Source organism: Aythya fuligula, chromosome 2, assembly GCF_009819795.1.
Source record: "Aythya fuligula isolate bAytFul2 chromosome 2, bAytFul2.pri, whole genome shotgun sequence".
Classification (NCBI taxonomy): Eukaryota; Metazoa; Chordata; class Aves; order Anseriformes; family Anatidae; genus Aythya; species Aythya fuligula.
Window position 1 is genome coordinate 65,985,516 of NC_045560.1, and position 19,776 is coordinate 66,005,291.

At 36.1% G+C, this 19,776-nt stretch overlaps 1 protein-coding gene across 3 annotated transcripts in view; it reads right to left on the reverse strand.

Annotated features, from left to right (window-relative positions):
- Positions 1 to 19,776, reverse strand: part of UBP1 (upstream binding protein 1) — a 37,968-nt gene that overhangs the window by 1,869 nt on the left and 16,323 nt on the right. Inside the window, exons 4-15 of one of the 3 annotated variants that reach the window (XM_032181557.1) lie at positions 17,277 to 17,382; positions 16,575 to 16,681; positions 14,786 to 14,938; positions 14,522 to 14,632; positions 13,865 to 13,972; positions 6,741 to 6,844; positions 5,940 to 5,994; positions 5,613 to 5,703; positions 4,439 to 4,529; positions 3,621 to 3,730; positions 2,815 to 2,957; positions 2,219 to 2,270 (exon numbers count right to left, since the gene is read on the reverse strand). In XM_032181557.1, the coding sequence (XP_032037448.1) occupies positions 2,219 to 2,270; positions 2,815 to 2,957; positions 3,621 to 3,730; positions 4,439 to 4,529; positions 5,613 to 5,703; positions 5,940 to 5,994; positions 6,741 to 6,844; positions 13,865 to 13,972; positions 14,522 to 14,632; positions 14,786 to 14,938; positions 16,575 to 16,681; positions 17,277 to 17,382 (1,231 nt within the window). Of the gene's footprint in view, positions 1 to 2,218; positions 2,271 to 2,814; positions 2,958 to 3,620; positions 3,731 to 4,438; positions 4,530 to 5,612; positions 5,707 to 5,939; positions 5,995 to 6,740; positions 6,845 to 13,864; positions 13,973 to 14,521; positions 14,633 to 14,785; positions 14,939 to 16,574; positions 16,682 to 17,276; positions 17,383 to 19,776 lie in introns of all 3 variants that reach the window. The other 2 variants (XM_032181556.1, XM_032181558.1) reach the window with 2 other exon arrangements.

The following is a 19,776-nucleotide window of genomic DNA, read 5'->3' on the forward strand; positions in this document are numbered from 1 at the left end:
GAGAGAAGTGTCAGTCTTCTGTAAATAGAGCCATAAATGTGCTAGCCAATGCAACAAAATATCAAGGAACGAACTTGGTTTTTACTGTATGGAAGTAGCTTGTTACTGTTATGAATTATTAAGCTTGAAACTCATAAAACACTGGTAACTTGCTATTCAAACTAAATGCTTAATAATGATTCTGTTTGCATTTGTTTCTGAACTCTTCCTGTCGCACATTAAAACCACATCATTTGACGGGGACAGCTAAAATCATAGACGGAAGGAAGAACTTCTGCAAGACCAATAAATCCGTGTTAGTGTATTTTTTCAATCATCTATTTTCTGATACTCAGCCCTAAACGATAAAGCCAAAATGGGACCTGTGTTGGAATCCTGTGGACTTTGTTTAGAAGCTAGCAGTACCACCGAAAGGCTTATTAACAACAGAGAAAAACAAGTCTCTAACAATCATTAGTGACAGGAATAGATTTTATTCTACAATACAATGGGTTTCAAACTAGAATGCTTGTAAAGTGAAGAAGACATCCAGCTGATCTACAGCAAACTTTTTTTTTTTTCCTTACGCTGAAGCAAAAATGTTACGATTAACAATTCGTAACTGGCTCTTAAAAATTGGGTCAGTTTCTGTAGGTAAAATCACAGTCAACCTTGTCCATTGATTATGTCAATTTTGTGGTAAGTTTTACCAGAAATAAATTTGATTCTAAGGAAGCATGGCATTCATCTTAATGAACACTCTTTTCTATTCTCTCTTTCATTCTCTCTTCTTCCTCTTTCTCTCCTTACTTTCTTCCTCTTCCCCTCTTCTCATGGCTTTTTTTCTTTTCTTCCACTCTCCTTTCTTCCCTTTCTCCCTTTTCCACTTTTTCTTTCTCTTTTCTGCTACCTTCCTCTCTTTTGTTCTTTCTCTTCCTCCTTTCCTCTTTCTTGCTTGGTCTTTTTCTTTTTTCTTCCTTTCTTTCAATTTTCTCCCTCCCTCACCTTCTTTTTCTTTCTTCTTTTTCTTCTGTAATTATTCTAAATTCCTTTCTCTGTACTTTTCTTTCCTCCTCCTCTCCTCTCCTTCTGTCTCCTTCTCATTCTCTTTTGCTGTGTCTCTTTTCCTTTGTTTCTTTTTTCTTTTTTTCCTTCCTTCTTTTTCCTTCCCCCTTTCTCTTTTCTTTCCCTCTTTCTCCTTTCTTTCGCTTTTCTTTTTCTCTCAGTTTCTCCTTTTATTTGTTTTCACTGTCTTTTTATGCTTCTTTTCCTTTTTCTTACTCATTTCTTTCCATCTTTCTCCTTCCTTTTTTCTTCCTCTTCTGCTTTTTCCCTCTCCCTCTTTTTCTTCTTTCTTTTCTGCTTTCTTCCTTCCTTTCTCTCTTGCTTGCTCTCTTCCTTTTTTCCTTTTTATTTCTTTCTTTTCCTCTTTCAATCTTTTACCCTCTCTTTTCTTCCTGTTTTTTCTCCTTTCTTCTTTAACTTCATCTGTCCTTTTCTTCTTTCTCCCTCCTTTCCTTTCTCTTCTCCTTTTCACGTTCCTTCTTTCCCTTTCTTTCTCTCCCCATCTTTTTCTATTTTCTTTTTCTTCTTTCCTTCCTTTTTTCATCTCCCTCTAATGCTTTTCCTTTTTCTACCTTACCTTTCTTCATCCTTTCTTTCCATCTTTTTCCTTTTTCTTCCTTTCTCCTTTTTACCTTCCTTCCTCTTCCTTTCTTTTCCCTTCTCTTACTCTTTCATTTTTCTTTCTCTTTTGACCTTTCTCCCTCTTTCCTTACTCCTTTCTATATCTCCTCCTCTTTCTTTTGCTCTCCTTTCTTCTTTTGCTTTCTCTTTCTCACTTTTTCCTTCCCTTCCTTTCTCTCTCTCTCTTCCTTTCTCTTTTTTTTTTTTTTTTTTTTTAATTTTGAAACCTTTCTCAACACTTATGAACAGCAAGCACTAGTCAGTAACAGCTGACTGAATTATAAGAGACTTATTACTGAGCACTGCACTGGTCTGTACTAAAAGCTTGGTAGAACTGCAGCGCTACATAGGGACTGAAAGGTCTGGCTAAGAGAGGAGTAACTCATATACACTTTCTGCCACTACTGCATGTAGTTTTTTGGCAAGTCTGCCTTTACTGGAACTGCCATTTCTCTTTGCTCATTGAAGTTACTAGAACAGTACTCTGCTTTAAGCAAAACTCCTTAGTGGAATAAACATTTTTGTTTTTAGCTGTCATTAAAAGACACTGTACCTTTTATTGTGGTGAATAGGAAACAACTCTCATCTTGAAAGTTTTGAACCATCTGAAAAAAATCATATTTTTATTATGCAGAAGATAATTACATCAGATACTAAACAAAGCCTTTTATAAGCAACTGCATACTTTTAGTTTTATTCAGCTGTGACAAGCATATACCAAATTAAATTTAAACATATTTCTGTCGTAAGTACTGCTTGTTAATCATGTGACAACCAGTTAGGAACCTATTACTGTTGGCTGTTTTTGAAGTCTAAATATATGTAGCAGATGCTAGAGTAAGCCATAGTCAACAGTACTTAATGTGCCTTTGGGCATATACAAAATAAATACACACTAAGTAATTACTGCATCATCTCAGAACTAGGGACTCGGAAGTCCTTCTCTTCTCGTAGTTTGAGATTATTCAGGTAGAGGAATTGACATTTAAAGGTAGTTAAAGGCTCCTTACAAGGTACAAGAGAAAAAAAAAAAAACATGTTGCATTACCAAACAGAAAACATAGTAATAAAGAAGCAAGCATAAGAAAAGTCTTCATTCTCATGAATTCATAAATAAAGCATTTTTTAAGAAAATAAAATTTCTCTTACCTGATCACTAACAAGAATGTGGATGCCAGTGGGACCCTGTCTGTAAACCTGGTTGATCTGATGCAAAGGAATATTAAATGCCAAAGCGAGCTTGCGTGTGACTTCTGAGGCTGCCATTTCTTCTAAGTAGATTGCATGATAAACTACAAGGGAAAAAAGCATATAGATAGACAGTGTGCTAATTAGGAACAAGTTATTACATGAAAAAAAATGGAAATCGTGTATATCCCTGGCTCTCAAAAATCTTAAAACCTAAATGCCTTACGTCCACTCTCCCTGTGTACTTGCCTAACAAGCAGGTAGTTGCAGTCCCTTAATTGTATGATTTACACAAATTTACAATTAAACATTAAGGTCCCATGTATGTTGAAACAACCGCTAGTTCCCGGAAACTAACATGGTACCCCTGTGCTAATAACCATAACCTTGTACACTGCTTGGCTGTTTACTTGTCAAAGCTGTACCAGTTTTAGCTTAGTTGCACAGAAAATGACAGGGAAACATAATTAAACATTGCTAAGAACATTAAGTCTTTAATTTGCTTTCACTTTTATATTCATCTACATGCATCTAGTTAATATCTTGGCTGTACAACACAGCACAGCTAATTTGAATATTTCTTAATTAACTATCCAATTAACTACAGTTAGTTTTATCAGTGGACTGAAAAATCAATAATTTAACCTTGAAAGCTTTTCAGGTCCTACAATGTTACTGGACAGCTGTGTCATTCTGAATACACCAGCTATCTTTTATATTTTTAAGATACGAAAAACGTTACATAAAGAGACCCGTATGTACCATACCATATATTGCACCATTGCTGCTATCACCGTTGCCTGCATCTTGTGTTTCCAGTTGTACGCTCCTTAATGGCTCCTGACAGACATAGATTGTTAAACGGGGCCTAACAGACCTGCAAGTCAAACAAATCACGGTTTACACAAAAGCTTGCTTGCCCTGGAAATATGGAAACCAATTTGCAAAGGTAGGTTTTTTTTTTCTATGTTAACAGCATAAAGAAGTATACTTGAAATGCTTTTCTTCTCAGACAAAAGAAACAGTGATTTGATATCACACTATCAGTAAGTGGTTTCACAGATGCTACCACACCAGATTTAAACAGTATCAGTAAATTTTGAGTTCATCATGACACTGCTTGTTGGAATCCTGGAACATAGCTGAATAGCAACAAGTCCCACAAAGGAACTGTATACCCATTTCAGTCAGAATCAGACAGATAGTTGGGATGCTGTATGTCTTAGTAGTCAACTTTTTAGTAGTCAAGCCTCAGGTTGTTCTGAGTTCACCTAAATGAGAGGTTTTGTGTTATGGCAACAAATTCATTTCTTCAAGAAACTGGCACTGCCCAACTGCACTGGTACTAGTCTTACAGTTTACTTCTGAACCCATCAGCACCTGCATCTCATCTGCGGTCTGCCCAGGACACGGAGTTGCTTTTTAAATGTGAAAGGATCTGCCAGATTCTGGGAAAGCTCATGCAGGCACAAAGGCTCATCCAGCCACTGAGCACTGGCTTCCCAACCTTCCGCTCCAAGGAAGGGAGTGCTCTTCCAGTGTGTGATACAACAAAACCCAATCAGCGGCACATTCAAGGTTTTACCTGGATTTCAGTGCATTGTATAGCCGAATTCCATCGGCTGGACCACAGATTTGTACCAGATCTTCTCTTGTCAGCTTTAATAAATCAGCACCTGGAGAAACACGAGGATTTTACTAAGTTTGTTTTAGAATATTTCTGCTTTTAAAAAGAAATTGTAAATTCATTTAAACCAGGATAACAAATTCAACCATAAAAGTGGAATCCTGCAAACATGAACAAGCAAGCAACGTTTTTAATAGCCACTACCTAGCTAGCACTATGAAAATATGACCGATTTTCTAAAGGTGACTAGTTTTTCATGATGGTGTACACATCTTAGAAGTACAGAATCTGCAAGACACACAATTTTAGTAGAGATATAGGTATTCGTTTTCTATCCAGACAACAGCTTAAATTGCTCAAATATACTCATTACTCAAACTAATACCTACCCTGCATGCACTTAAGTTACTACGTTGTGCTCATATATAGGAGATGCTGCTAAAGGGTGGCATAACTAAATCAGCATAGTCAAACCAGTAAATCAACATCCTGTGGGATACTTCCATCTAAAAGCAGTTCTTTTTGAAAAGATCCTGGGAATAAGTGAGCTGTGAAAACAACTACTTCCCAGAACACTTACTTCAGAAAAGGAAGCTTCAATAAATGATATTAAGCAGTTTTAAACACAAAATGGAAGGAAACGTATTTCTTAGAAGCAGCATCGGTGTCAACGAAGAAAACAACAGTCTGGAAAATCAGTAATTGTAATAGATTTAAAAAAAAAAAAAAAGACGGCTTTTATTATGGAAGCAATCCACAGATGATCTAGGAATTCATAGATGAAAAAACAGCAAGAATGTTTTGTTATCATTACCTGTAAATACTATCGTAATAATAATAATAAAAGTTGAAGTACTATAATAAGAACTAAAATGGGTCTACTGCCTCAAAGGAAATGTATCAGACAGCTAGTATTAGACTTTCATGAACATATGAAGACTATAATCAAAAAGAACTGGTTTAAGGATTTCCTCCACAGGTCTTTGTCATTGAAAATTAAACACTTAACAAGCAAATTATACACAATAAGCTACAATACATATTGGTTCCATTTTATTTTTAGAGAGCAATTTTCCACACAAAACTTGCTCATTAGCACAAACACTCTAAATAAATAATAAGTTTTAGATACCTGAGAAATTTGAAAAAAGCCTTGTATAAGTAGAGAACCTATGCTTGAGCAACCATTGCTGAGTTTCCTGGATTGTGGCTGAAGGATGAAGCTGCTGTAAGAAACAAGATTGGATGTGATAATTTTTATCAGGAAAAAAAAAAAAAAAAAAAAAAAAAAAGGAAATACAGATAAAACACCCCAAAATAATGAAAAAAAGAAACCTCAGTTAAACACTTTTCCTGAATACCTATTAATGTCTAGGCATGTATAAATCAAATATACTAACACAAATATCTGCCTTTGTGCAAATAGAGCCAGTGTAAATAGCAGAAAGCAAACACTCACATCTCCAGATCCTTGAGAGGTTCCATCTCCTTGATGATTTGGGGAGGAGGAATTACTACAGAGGACAGAAAAAAAAGTATTAAAATAAATTAAATGCTGCATAGTCTAGGAGTATTAAAGTTAAAATCAAGAGAACTATCATTACACTTTGATATGCAAATCATCTGGTTCATATCTGTGTATTCTTTATCAACTGGAGAAGCAGCTTTACCAACAGTCACGGGAGGATATGTGGTCATTTAGTTGTCTTAAAGGATGACTGAAGAAGAGGTAGTAAAATACAAGGCATACTAAACAAAAGAATACAGACAATACCACTGTAAATTATTCCTTGATCATCCCAGTTTAATCAATACCTCAATGCAACACATTTTTACTAATACAATTTCTGTTATAAAGCTGGTAAAGATTTTTTTTTCCTTCATATTGTATTACCTGTATGAGGGAAATGGGAGACTGTTCTTACTGAAAAAAAGCTGAATAGTTTCCATACACTGACAAGACCTAAATTGGTATAGTTAAAAGGTCAAGTATTTGCTATATGCCAAAGGATGAGAAGAAAAGTTTTCAGCAGTGAACAGCATGGAAGAAAAATGTTAAAGCAAAGTAAGTTACATTATAATTGAATCACATGATGCATGTGTCACACTCTAAAATAAATATGTAAGACAAAACAATAAAATCTCTCTCATTCCCCAGTGAAATCAGGAAAAAGTAACAAGCTTCTGAACTCACTCAGAAAGCACTTTTGAATATGCCTGATTTAAAAATGCAATCTCAGTTACAGAAAAAGAAACTGACCTGTCTGGGACACTGTAGGTATTATGTTGAGCAGAGGTAAAGGTTGGAGCAGGAGTAGGACTGTTGTTTACAAATGTCGTAGGAGTATCAGGCCATGGTGAGCACTGAAGGTAAGAGAAATTTGGATTTAATTCTTTAACAATACCGTTTTTATTCTGATGCATAGTTCTTCCACTTAGACCCAGATTTTTTCTTCCCACTCAGACTTTTGCTCTGTAAATAAAGATTCCCTCCATCCCACACATTACATGCAGATACTCCAGGCAAGAATCAATTTTAACTTGTTCTTTCAAGAAGACTTAAATATATACCTTCACAGTTAACACAGTGAAGGTATTAGTGGTGGAACTGACAGAGAACCTGCATAGATTACTCAGTTTAAACCAAACCAACTAACCCCAAGCCATCTGCTCAAACACATCCCTTCATCCTTGCATGAAAGGACTGTTCAAACTCCAGGTACAAAACAGCAGTTCAGCAAGAGTAAGGAGAACTCTGAAGCTACATTTCACATTGCTGGTAAATCTAACAAAGCTGCCCTGGAAGCAATTAAATACACCTAGAATTTTCATTAGAAATGTTGTTAAATAGTAAAAAATATATATTAATTTACTGCTGGACTAAAATTATGCTACACGTACTGCTTTTTCTAAACTGGAATTGTTATGTGCAAATTTATGCCATGACAAGTGTATAATGAACCAGCTATCTAATTTAAAGTCTTCTTTTGGATAGTTTTTAAACCATTATCATAAAAGCTCTTTGACACTAGCTTTTAGTGTTTCTAATACCCTTGCAAATTCATCGCTTTAAATAAAACCAAAAACCAAACTGATTCTGGTATGTTCAAAGACAGTATTAAAACAACCAAGCTGCCCAAGATAAAGTAAGCTAAGACCATGCCTGTTAAAACAACAAAGATTTCTAATATATAAACCAACTAAATAAATACCCTGTAGGGAAGTTTCCAGAGTTGTATCATAGCAGTGCAGAGGGAGGGGAGGTAGAAACAAGTATGACTTCATAGAAACATGTTTCAACAATTTTCCATTGAAAGATCCTTTCACTAGCTGAGGGAAACCATAGGTAAGCCTAATGCTGGCTGTAATCTTCTGTAAAACAGTTAACAGCATTTCAACTACAACCAGTGCCGTCCCTACAAAGCAAGCTTTCCATGGCCTTATAGTGTTACTCATGATTCCTTCTATTCTGTGCATTTCCCTTCTGTTGTTTCTCTTCAAGCTAAGTTTAAATTTCACCTCAAATAATTACACGCTCCACAAACATAATTGTAAAATAGAAGCTCAACATAATAATATTAGCTTTGTTCTGCTGAAATATTTTTGAAGTTAAATGCATTTTCCTTCATTTTCTGAGATTCGCTGACTAAATATCAGTGCGAGTTGTTTATCTGGACGCACAGTTTCAAGTTGTACATCCTTAACCACTACTCCTTTGAAGATAGGGTTCAACATTTATTTCACTTCAGGGGCAAAGAAGAATGCATCAGTGTCAAGAGAACAGGCTTTGAACATTTCCAAGTCATGTACTGCAGTTAATGTTGCTTTCCTTCAAAATTAGTTAAGTTGTTCACAACAACAGCCTGAGTTTAAACACAGGAAAAAAACAACAACACATTTCAGAAAAAAGTTCCCAACCAGAAGAGAGTAGCCTTCCTTCTCCTATACACACACTTAACGCCCTGTTCTTAACTCCTCTTCCTGCAAAAATATTATCTACCAACACTGAATCTGTTGGTTAAAAAAAAAAAAAAAAAAAAAAAAAAAGTAGTGATAATACTAATCCTGCAACATGTCCATTGGCTCAGTTCTTCTGTCACATAGGTTGTGGAGGGAAAAAAAGAACGTTTGAGCATTGAGACACTTAATTCTGTAAGGTTCAAGGTACAAAAAAGCCTAGCGTGAAAAATAAAAAGTAAAAATAAAAATGGCTACAGCATATATTCTTCAAGTGTCTTATAGCAACTAACTCAATCTGCTTAAGGTTTTTGGAACCATTCACATGTACAACTGTCCCACACTTCATAATCCTATCAGATTCAGAAAAAGGTTTAGACAAATGTTTGGGTATCAAATCCATTAACAGTCATTAAGACTCAGCAAAGAGGTGCTTCCTAATATCCCACGTGACAGTTCTGGACACAGGGAGTTACGAGGGGAGGGGACCACAAAAAGTGCCGAGACTTCCCTGCTGAGGGCTCTCACAAAACATCATCTACAAATTGCCACTGCCAGATACAGAGCACAGGACTTTCTTTACAGACTTGTGATCTGATCCAGCAGGATATTTCTTACATTCTTACACCCAAAACTGAGGTAACCAAAGGTCTCAGTACTAACTGCCCTCCGTTACTAGTACACTTATACAATACCACTGATACAATTATGCCTTAATCTCTGAACACTGATTAGTTCTTGATAAAGAGAAAATTATATTGGTTTCCTATCTTTAACATCCTTCTTTATGGGATACAAATGAAGTTATAAACTTAACTCATGATTTTACTGAGCTAAAATGGAAGACTTTCTTTCCAAGTATGACTTTTCAGACTCGGGATATGCGGCATTCAAACTCAATGTTCTTAACTTTTGAAGAGCTGCAAAAATTCAAGTTTTTCTAAGCCACTGTTTACTGTCCTTTCCCTTCCTACTTCCAGTCTATTAGAGTACGCCCAAATTCATGCTTTACAATAGAGTAAAAATGAACTTTGGCAAAGAAGTCCATCATTCAAATACCAAATCATCACAAAACCAAGGCTCATAGCATCATCTTTGGAGAACAGGGCAGCAATTTTATTACATTAGAGCTTTTTCAAGAAACCTATAAAATAAAGGGTTCTTGCCCTAAGCAGCTGCAGTCCTTCTTGTCCAAAGTGAAAAACTTCTACTCATACAGACTTAATTATTCTGAAAGCAGAAGTAAAGAAGTTATTCCCATAATGTAAAGTCACCCACATAACATCCTGTATGCCACTATATGAAGTACAGAGGTAAAGAGAAACAAACAAGCAGTACTGTATGTTTTTGTTGCTACATCAGTTTTGTCCCAGCTCTACTTTCTGACTCATATGGCCTCGAGAAGGTCTCATATTCTAAATTTAAGTTGCTTATAGAAAATATTTAACTTCTGCACCAATCTTTCACATCCAAAACTTAATGCTCCAATTCATTTCAAGGCCTATACCTGGAAGTCTTCCAACTTCCATGTGTATTTTATAGTCAACTGTATTTGTAAAAATAGACATTTTGACCAAGTTTAATCAAATTGTAGTTTTATACATTCTATCTTGTGACATATAATTCATTGTATACTAATATAGCAATCAATCAAGATACTGCTTTTTCAAATTCAAACCAGGAAAAAGATCCTGTTTTTGTTTGGTTTTGTTCTTGTTGTTATTTGTTTTTGTGTGTGTGTGTGTGTTTTGTTTTTTTTTTTCCTTCTTCGTCAGATAAACTCTAGGTTCTATATATTTGAAAGACAAAAATATAGGGCACCTCTTTCATAAGATGGCCCCTGGATGAAAGTCACCTGTCCATAAACATCTGCTCTGAGGTCAAAAAGGCAGTGTTAAGTTTGTAGCCTTTTACCTCTATGGAAAAAGTAAACTGTCCATAGTACAACACAGTCTTAACAAGTAGTTTAATTATGCGTGTCTGTTTTGAAAATACTATGATAAACACTGAAGAAATTGTGGTGACTGCACTGAATTTTGAAACATGAGGTGGAAAAAAAATGAATAATGGAAAAGCACATTCTTATGAAAATGAATGAGAGGGGAAAGACAGATGACAGTAATAGACAAAGCCTCTAGTTCCTAGGAAAGGATATGAGAAGAACAGAGTGGAGTGACTGCTCAGAAAGCAAGCACCCGTTCAGAAAGGAAGTTTCCCAACTCTTTGTACAGTGTTGTGTTAGAATCACAAATTAAATCGTGAAGAGACCAATTTGTCCAGCTGGAATTGTGGCTGAGCTGGAAGAAATCACACAGGAAGAAAGGAACAGAATTAGATATTACCAGCAAACAGTAGAATCTTGGAGGGGCACAATAAAACGACAAACATGTAAAAAGAGATGCAAAACGCAAGGAACAAAAAAAGACAGCCTATAGAGTAGGTGAGGTGTAGGAGGAAGATAACAATACCCAGCTTTGAAAAAGGAAGAGAACTACAGAGTGGACTGAGCTAAATTTCTACAATTCATGAAGAGGCAACAAAAACTTATTTCTGAGCTTCTAGGAAAAAGTGCATGCTAAGTAACAGCCAACACACATTTGTCAGGGAAAGCATTCCAAGCAATCTCGTTTTCCTTCCGTAATGGAGCTACAGTTCCTTTGACACATGTACAAGAACCCTCATATATAAAGACCATAATATGTATGCAAGTGTGAATCCTCATACCTTAACAAAACAGGCCTCTAGTTTTTCTCTGTGATAGTTTAAACAGCACATGCATCTGCATATATCTGATCTGCATATATGAGGCAAGTCAGATACAGACACACCTTCTGATTTAGTAAATGGCTAAATCTGGGAAAAAGGATTTCCAAGGCCAGAACTGATTTAAGTAGAGACGTGTGTCATTCATTCCCTGTCCATATTTACAAGGCCTACAAAGTCAAGCCTGCCTGGTGACAGAAGTCTGATGAAGCATCCTTCTAGCTGTAGAATAGTTACTCTTTCCCTAGCAAGCAAGTTGTATACTCAGAGTTAAAAATAATACTAACTTTGTAGTAATTACTAAGGTTTTACTAAGAGTACAGCAAAAATGGATGTGTGATGTGTGATGGAACAGACCGTGTGTTATATTTGCAGATTAAATCAAATTAGCAAAGCTGAAAGTGTTTCATTATACAGGAATGAAGTTCAAAATGGCCTGAACAAACTGAACAAGCAATCTCAAGGCAGAATTTTATTAAGGGCAAATGCAAAACAGGAAGAATCAGCTGCAGAATTATGAGAACTGAAAAGCTGTAAGTAGCTGTTATTCCACAATAGCCTGTGGGTCATTGCTCACCCAATTCATACCTGAATCAACATGTATGACAACACCACAGAAAAAGCAAGCAATTTTCACAGAATCACAGAATTTCTAGGTTGGAAGAGACCTCAAGATCATCGAGTCTAACCTCTGACCTAACACTAACAAGTCCTCCACTAAACCATATCACTAAGCTCTACATCTAAACATCTTTTAAAGACCTCCAGGGATGATGACTCCACCACTTCCCTGGGCAGCCCATTCCAATGCCTAACAACCCTTTCAGTAAAGAAGTTCTTCCTAATATCCAACCTAACCTCCCCTGGCGCAACTTTAGCCCATTCTCCCTTGTCCTGTCACCAGGCACATGGGAGAATAGACGAACCCCCACCTCACTACAGCCTCCTTTAAGGTACCTATAGAGAGCAATAAGGTCGCCCCTGAGCTGCCTTTTCTCCAGGCTGAACAAACCCAGCTCCCTCAGCCATTCCTCGCAGGACTTGTTCTCCAGGCCCCTCACCAGCTTCGTCACCCTGCTCTGGACACACTCGAGCACCTCGATGTCCTTCTTGTAGCGAGGGGCCCAAAACTGAACACAGTACTCGAGGTGCGGCCTCACCAGAGCCGAGTACAGGGGGACGATCACTTCCCTAGACCTGCTGACCACACTGCTTCTGATACAAGCCAGGATGCTGTTGGCCTTCTTGGCCACCTGAGCACACTGCTGGCTCATATTCAGCCGACTAATTTTGATACAGCATTACATGACCCACAAACCAAGTAAGCTTTCCAATTCTCTTGACACTGGCAAGGCTTAAGCTGTGCTCAGTTTTAGGTACCATGGAGCAAAAATGACATGGAACATGGCACAGCATACAGAGCAGAAAAAAGATGCTTGATCACAGGCATCATCACAAAATACTACTGGAAGTGGGGGGAGACATTAAGAAAATCAGGGTGCTCAAAGCTTAAGAGAAGCAAAGCCTTAAGGAAGATGACTATTCTGTAAATGCAGGAAGTGAAGAAATGCACTCTTTATATTCATCACAAGTCCAGTACTAGCTGCCCTAGCTCAATTTTTCTTCACTGTGATTAATGTAACACTTTAACTTCGTATTTCAAGAGTTTTGTACAGAGGTTGTTAAGAAGTTTAGACAACTTTCAAGAATTGTTTGGCTATAGTTTGTCTTAATTGCGACAACTGATACGTCACAACTCTGTAAAGTACCTTCTATCCTTCCTATAAGCAATAATTATTTCAATGAAGTACTTACAACAAGAAGAGATGAAAGCAAGGGAGGAAAGAAAAGAGTAAAAATCTCTCCAAGGAGCAGGATCAAGAAATGCTTCAGACTTTCTTTAGAAGCAGAAGTGCTAAAATCCTGTTTTCTCCTGTCTATACCTCTCCCCACCACCTCGGGCCATCTGCATGCCTGCGCTGCCAAAGAATCCTAAAGGTGCATCTTAAAAGATAGAAAACAACAAAACAAAACAACACCCACAGCCAAGAATACTAGCAGGTAAATTCCAGACAGCTCTTTGCTTACAGTAGTTCTGGGAAGGGGGTGGGAGGGAATCCCCCAAGGAACCCATATTACTTAATACTGCTCCCCACCCCAGGGTTAGTGCACACACACAGTGACTGACTGCTCTGAACTGCATTAAACCTGCTTGGAGCACAAGATGTAGATGGCAAAAGGAAAAATTGGTAAAAATCTGCAACGCTGCATGTCATTTTAAAAATAATGATGTACATGGAAACTTAGATCAAATGTAAACAGAAATAAGGGACAAAACATTTTGACTAAATTTCGCTGTTCTTATTTCCACTAATTACATACATACAGGAAAGCAAAAAGCTATTTCACTTAAAAGTTGCATAAACTGAAAGCTCTTTACTTTTGAAAGTCACACAGTCTCTCTGCAACAATTTATCTTAAGTGTTAGATTTAGGAAGGATTCCTTTGCTAAAAACCAACATGGAGCAATTGGTATACATAACAGTGAATAAAATTAAGGCACAGCAATCAAAATATTTTTACTTTATATAACGGAAGTTTCTCCTATATCTAACACTGCACAAGGTATCTTGCACAATGAAAAGATAAGCAGAAGTCCCTTACACTGCCTCGCTTTGCCAGAGAATCACCGTAGTCTGCTGGCAAAGTCCGCTTGCTGGACTTTTTCTGCTCATGTTCAACTGCATCTTCAATTATAGGCTCAAGCCTCATCTGGACAAACACCAAAGATTTGGATCAATTTCTTTTCATTATACAGCGAGGAAAGATCTAAAATCCTTTTCAAAACTTCTGAAATCTTTAGAAAACTCTATAGAACTCACTGGTGTTTAAATAAAAAGAAAATGCAAAAACCTATTGAGGCTCTGGCCTTATATTACATAATCTACAAAAAAAAAAAACAAAAAAAAAAAAACACCACAGTCTGAAGCTCAAACTTAGCAGATAATTAAATTCTAGATTCCCCCTCCCCTTTTTTTAAAAAGGCTTTTCAGCTGCAAGCTTTTTAGATCTGTACCAAAAGACTTGCTCTAGGATTCAATGCAGTCACTCATATAGTGTTCGTTCTTAGAGTGTGTTAATACAAGCATCTATAATCTAAATGAAGTTTACTAAACAGAATCTTTAAATTTAATGTTGCTGTCCATTGGACAAGTTTGTCAAATAAAGAGCCTATCTTTGTGTAGAACTCCTTCTTCCCCAACCTTTCCAATACTGTATCTATATATTTTCTCCTCAGCAGATACAATTCTTTTTTGTTACCTCTGTGAGAATTGTGGTGTCATATGAAGGCTGATACTTTTCTTTTTCGTGTGCAGTTCGTTTTTCCATCTTTTCTCTGTCTGTTTTCTGTTTCCTGTCTGCTCCTTTTGGCTAAAAATGAACAGTTACATGAATAAAAAAGTGGGTGTAAAACAGCTTTATAACTGAAATCTGATCACAGAAGTCAAGCAGTAACATAAAGATGTCTCCCATCTTTATGAGAGCTTCTGAGAGACTTATTAAGTATCTGTTTTCTACTGTTACCTTAAAAACTTTAATTTGACAGCTGGCTGAATGCAGATGGTCTGTATATTCTCCATTTTCTGTCTGTTTAAATGTGTCAACCTGAATCCTAAAAGGAACTCCTTTCTCTCCTCCGTGTTTACGAGGGGTAAATTCAGTGCTGATACAATGTACCTGAAAAAATAAGCACACAAATAAAACCCTCAAAAGTGTCCTATACATGAATTTCACTAGGTGTTAGCAACAGCAAGTACATTTTTAAGGACAAGTAACATGACCCAGCCTATCTGAGGACCAAGCTGCATGACTATCTTTTTTTCCTGCCCATTTGCAAACGAAGCCAAAAACATTATACTTGAGCTGGCAGGGAAGAAGGGAAACAAGTGTGTGACTGAAATTGCTCCAAAAACCAGAAGGCATTATAGATTCTTATTAAATGAGAAATTGTAAGCTGTCACATTAGATCTTAAGAAAAATGTATGCGCATGACAACTGTATCTACCATGAATATAACAAAAACTTTTCAACATACTATTGTCAAAGACGTTATACCTACAGTAAATTTGAGTTACTTGTAATAAATGCTACGAGAACTACAGAAGGTCCCTGACTGGAAGAGTTTTTCATCTCACGTGAACACAAGGTATTTTCAAATATGCCCAACTTCCAGTAAAAGTCAACAGATTTTTAACCAGTATATAATTGCCTGAAATGCTTTTGAAACTACATCAGCCTAAAGACTGCATTTATCAGCTAGAAATAACCCTAAAACATACATAATGAAAAAATCAGTGCAACCGCAAGAGCTATAATTAATCTCACTGGACAGTGCTCCTGATTTTTTGGTTGCTTCTGGAATATTAGGCAAGTTAAACACCATGGACAGAAGCATACCTTACACTGCTAAAGACCATGTGCAGTACTATTCTGCTTTCTGTGGCCTTCAAAAACAGAGAACCACAGATTGGAAACTGAAGCATAGCCAGGGCAGCTAATTGCTATGCTGCAATTATACTTGCATAATCAGAACCAATTTATCTCACACTTCTTCACAAAACACTATGTTTTAGTAATCATATAACTGTCAACAGAAAAAATGTCTTTGATTGCACCAGATCAAAGTTAATTTATTGACAATGCTGCATTTAACCTATGGCAGCCTCAGTAAGAAAAATTGCTACCTCAAACTCTATACTATTTCTCCATAATAAAAACAAGTCTGATACAAAAGTAGGCTAAAAATTTGAATGCAAAACTAAACACTCTAAACAAATTCCAAGGAAAGCACCTTCAATTGTCCTGAATATCAAATCAAAAAATAAACAGCAAAAATCCTACTACGAGGAAGCCTACTGATATAAGAAACTTATCTGAACATTTAAAGACCTATTTGTAGCACATTAACATTTTGTATCCTCAAGCCAAGCTTCTGTTGAAGCTCATCAATAGGACAGTGGGTCTCCCAACTAAAATAATGCGATAGTGACAGTTATTTACGATAAATGAATTTTAATACTCCATATAACTAAATATTTTTACCATGAAATCTTTCTTCAAAAAGCTTTTTGAAAACCTTTTGTTTCTAGAAGCTGCTTTTATAAGATCAAATTAAGTTGAAAAACCTAACATGGAACCCTTACAGATTAGTTGCTATGAACCTGTGTTTCTTAAAAAGCTGGTATTTAATGACTATCTCACAAACAACAAACAAGAAACTTACATACACAAATATGCAACTTATGCAAATATACTGTTGTTTGTGACCTGTAAGGCACCAAACACAGACATCCAGTCAAGTAAAGTTTCAAACCTGAATAAAAGCAGATGTACATTTTGTTGGATCCCACAAAAATTCAACTGCATTGAGCTGGCTTGGATTTGTCTTGATATCAATGACTCCAACAGACATTGGAATATCTGTATTAAAATAAGTAGTATATATTTTAAAATTATAATATTCCAAGAAAATACTAGAAATACATTGTAATACAAGGTTACCATGAGCACATGCGATTAAGGGAGAAAATGTGGGCTTTGCCAGCTTAAACATAAACAGTTTCTCAGGACTGATCTGAAGAATCTTAGTAGACTTAACATACAAAGTGCTCAACGTTTGGGAGCTCCTCCCCTGCCAGCCTGCCCACCCATCCACCTACAGCTTATGCACCAAATACTATAAAGTAATGCAAAATAAAGAAACCATATTGGAGCCATTTCCACAGTCTGCTTTTATCTGTGTTCTCCTAATAACTGTAATATTTAGGAATCAAAATTACAAAGAGTACTAAATGTATAAAGTTGCAGAATTGCAATCTTACCTCTGCAACACTTAAAGGTTTTAAAAGAATATGAAAGTGGTAAGAACATTTTTGTTTGAAATACATTAAGACAAAGTGGCACACAGAAAACTGGTCTGCGTTTTTTTCATCAGTGCTAGCAGAAATACGACCATGTTCAATTTAAATGTGGGTATTTAATCTAATATAACTCCAACAGATAGAAACAATTATACCTAAGTCAAGAAGTCTGTCCCCAGGGCGGTTCCATTTCCATCCTTCTAGCTGCTGGTGTTCTGTATATTGCAACCTTCTATCATGGAACACAACTCTTATAATACTCTAATGAAGAAGAAAACAATGATGAGCCACAACATTACTACTAGAAATAGCCTGAAGATAGACCACTAAAGCACTCTGAAACAGCCATACTGCTAACAAATAGGTATTAACAAAAACAACAACAAAACAGTTCACAACCATCAGTATCCCTAAGTATTCTAGAATACAGAAATAAAACTGAACAGCAGGAAAACTTGGTAAAAGTGCAAAAAAAAATTTACATCTTATTGCATATTCTAAGGTCACTATAAGTTATGCACAGCAAACAGAGCAACACTGACAGCACAGTATCAATTCTGTATGCTACATACACTTGTTTTAGAAAACTTGTTTAGAAAGCAAAAGCCTTCATTTATTCTGAAAAGGGGTGAATACAGTTTGACCATTTTTTAATGGGCAATTTTGTGAAATACTGCAGAAAGTTTTAAGAAATTAATAAAAAAATCTTCCTAGTACTTACAAACGTATTTACAATAAATCTATTATTTTAGTTAATAGCAAGGAATAATAAACAACTTCCAAACTATTTGAGCTTTTCTACCTAAAATATTCGTTTAAAGATACTAGGATTTGATTAACTTTAATCAGCTAGAAGCAATTATCCAGCAATACCTATTTTTGTGACCAGTTCTGCTACAACTGTGCTCTTAACCATATTAAATAAATTTCTGTTCTGCTGTATGAATGCATATACAAAGAAATTTGTTGCACAGAAGAAAAAATATATATGTTGTATTTATGAATTAATACTGAATGAACAAAACTTAGACAATTTTTTTGAAGTATTTTCTTTCATTTCTACGGTCATATTAATAGTGGACAAAATTGGTAAAAACAAAACCAAATGTACAACTTCTAAATGAAGTGCCTCTTCTTCACGATACATTTCCTTAGTTTTATTTTAAAGGTAACAAAGTGCATATGCATACACACAAACACACTGCCCCTTTTTCACTGCACTGTTTGACAGCTATGAAGCTTCAAAGTATCTGGAGCCACTTTCACCACCATGAAATGCCTTCTTTGTTCAAGTTCTGGGATTCCAGTATTTAAGTTTCCTAAGTTTTTTTTTTTTTCTGATGCAGCACCACAACACCTTGCTGTAAGAAAGTTTCCTTTTTTCAACTCTTACATTGCTTTGTCCCATTCTACCTACCAAATGATTCATAACTAATGTATGAACCTATCATATGGCAGCAGACTGATTCTCCAAAGCTATATGGAAATAGCACCTAAGGGGGCAAAATATGCAGCAGGCTTATTACATCAAGTCAAAATGCCAGGCTGTAAAGTTTTAATTGTAGAGCTCACAAATCCCAACTTTATGCTTTTGCTTAGAACTTCTTGAAATTATCTCTGAACAAGCATCCCACAGACAAGTAAGAGCAAAGCATAGGACTACACAAGCCAGCCAAATTTCACCAATGATATAGACCAAAGCTGACAGGTAAAGACTCAGTCTCCCACAGACACACCATTCTGATGTAATTTTGCAGTACCACTGTCAAAGTAACTTTATTGAAAAGATGTTTCCTTCTTCCCCCAATAAAAAACACGAATACGATTTTTTTTTTTTTTTTTTTTTTTTTTTTTGGAAAATTTGATAAAAGTTGTCAGATGCTTAAGAGAAAAATCCTATCTCCCCCACCCCCCCCCCACAGTAATTATTTTAATAATTTGTACCATGAACTGGACATTTTTCACTGTGCCTCAATTCTTATACTTTGTGCAATACCTCTGATTCACAGTATCCTTCTGATAATATTAAAGCATAAGGAAACAAATATGGATTAAGTACAGGAGTTTAGCTACAGGACAAACTGTTCATTGAGCAGCAGAATTAGAGAGGTCCATGGAGTTCCTATGAATTAATCTCCTACATGTCAATATCTCACTGTTCCAAAAACCACAGGTTGGGCTACGTGCATTTTCCATTACATGTATTAATAAACATGCTCACTACGCTTCTTCTTTCTGAGTTACCCTCTAGCTTCCTTCCACACTTCCTAATGAACTGGAAAAAGAGATGGCTCAGAAGACATTGGATACAAGTCTACAGACAAGTAGGTATCAAGCCTAACATGGAAAAAAAAAAAAAAAAAAAGCTGCCTTCACTACACACAAGCACTCTATGCACTGGATTTTTTTCTTTTAATACTACTGGTCAACAGTCACTCAACAAGTAGCTAGCATTGGCAGAAAAAATAAAAAACAAAAAACAAACACAATCATAAAATATACAGCCTCTGTATTGGATTTATCTACCCTAACTTCAGATATTCATGAGTTCAACACTGTTACCACAGTCTCGTTTAACTGCGCAGAAACACACAGGTACATTTAGTGGAGATTCATCTCACCTTAAAGCAGATCAGACTGCACACTGCACAAAGA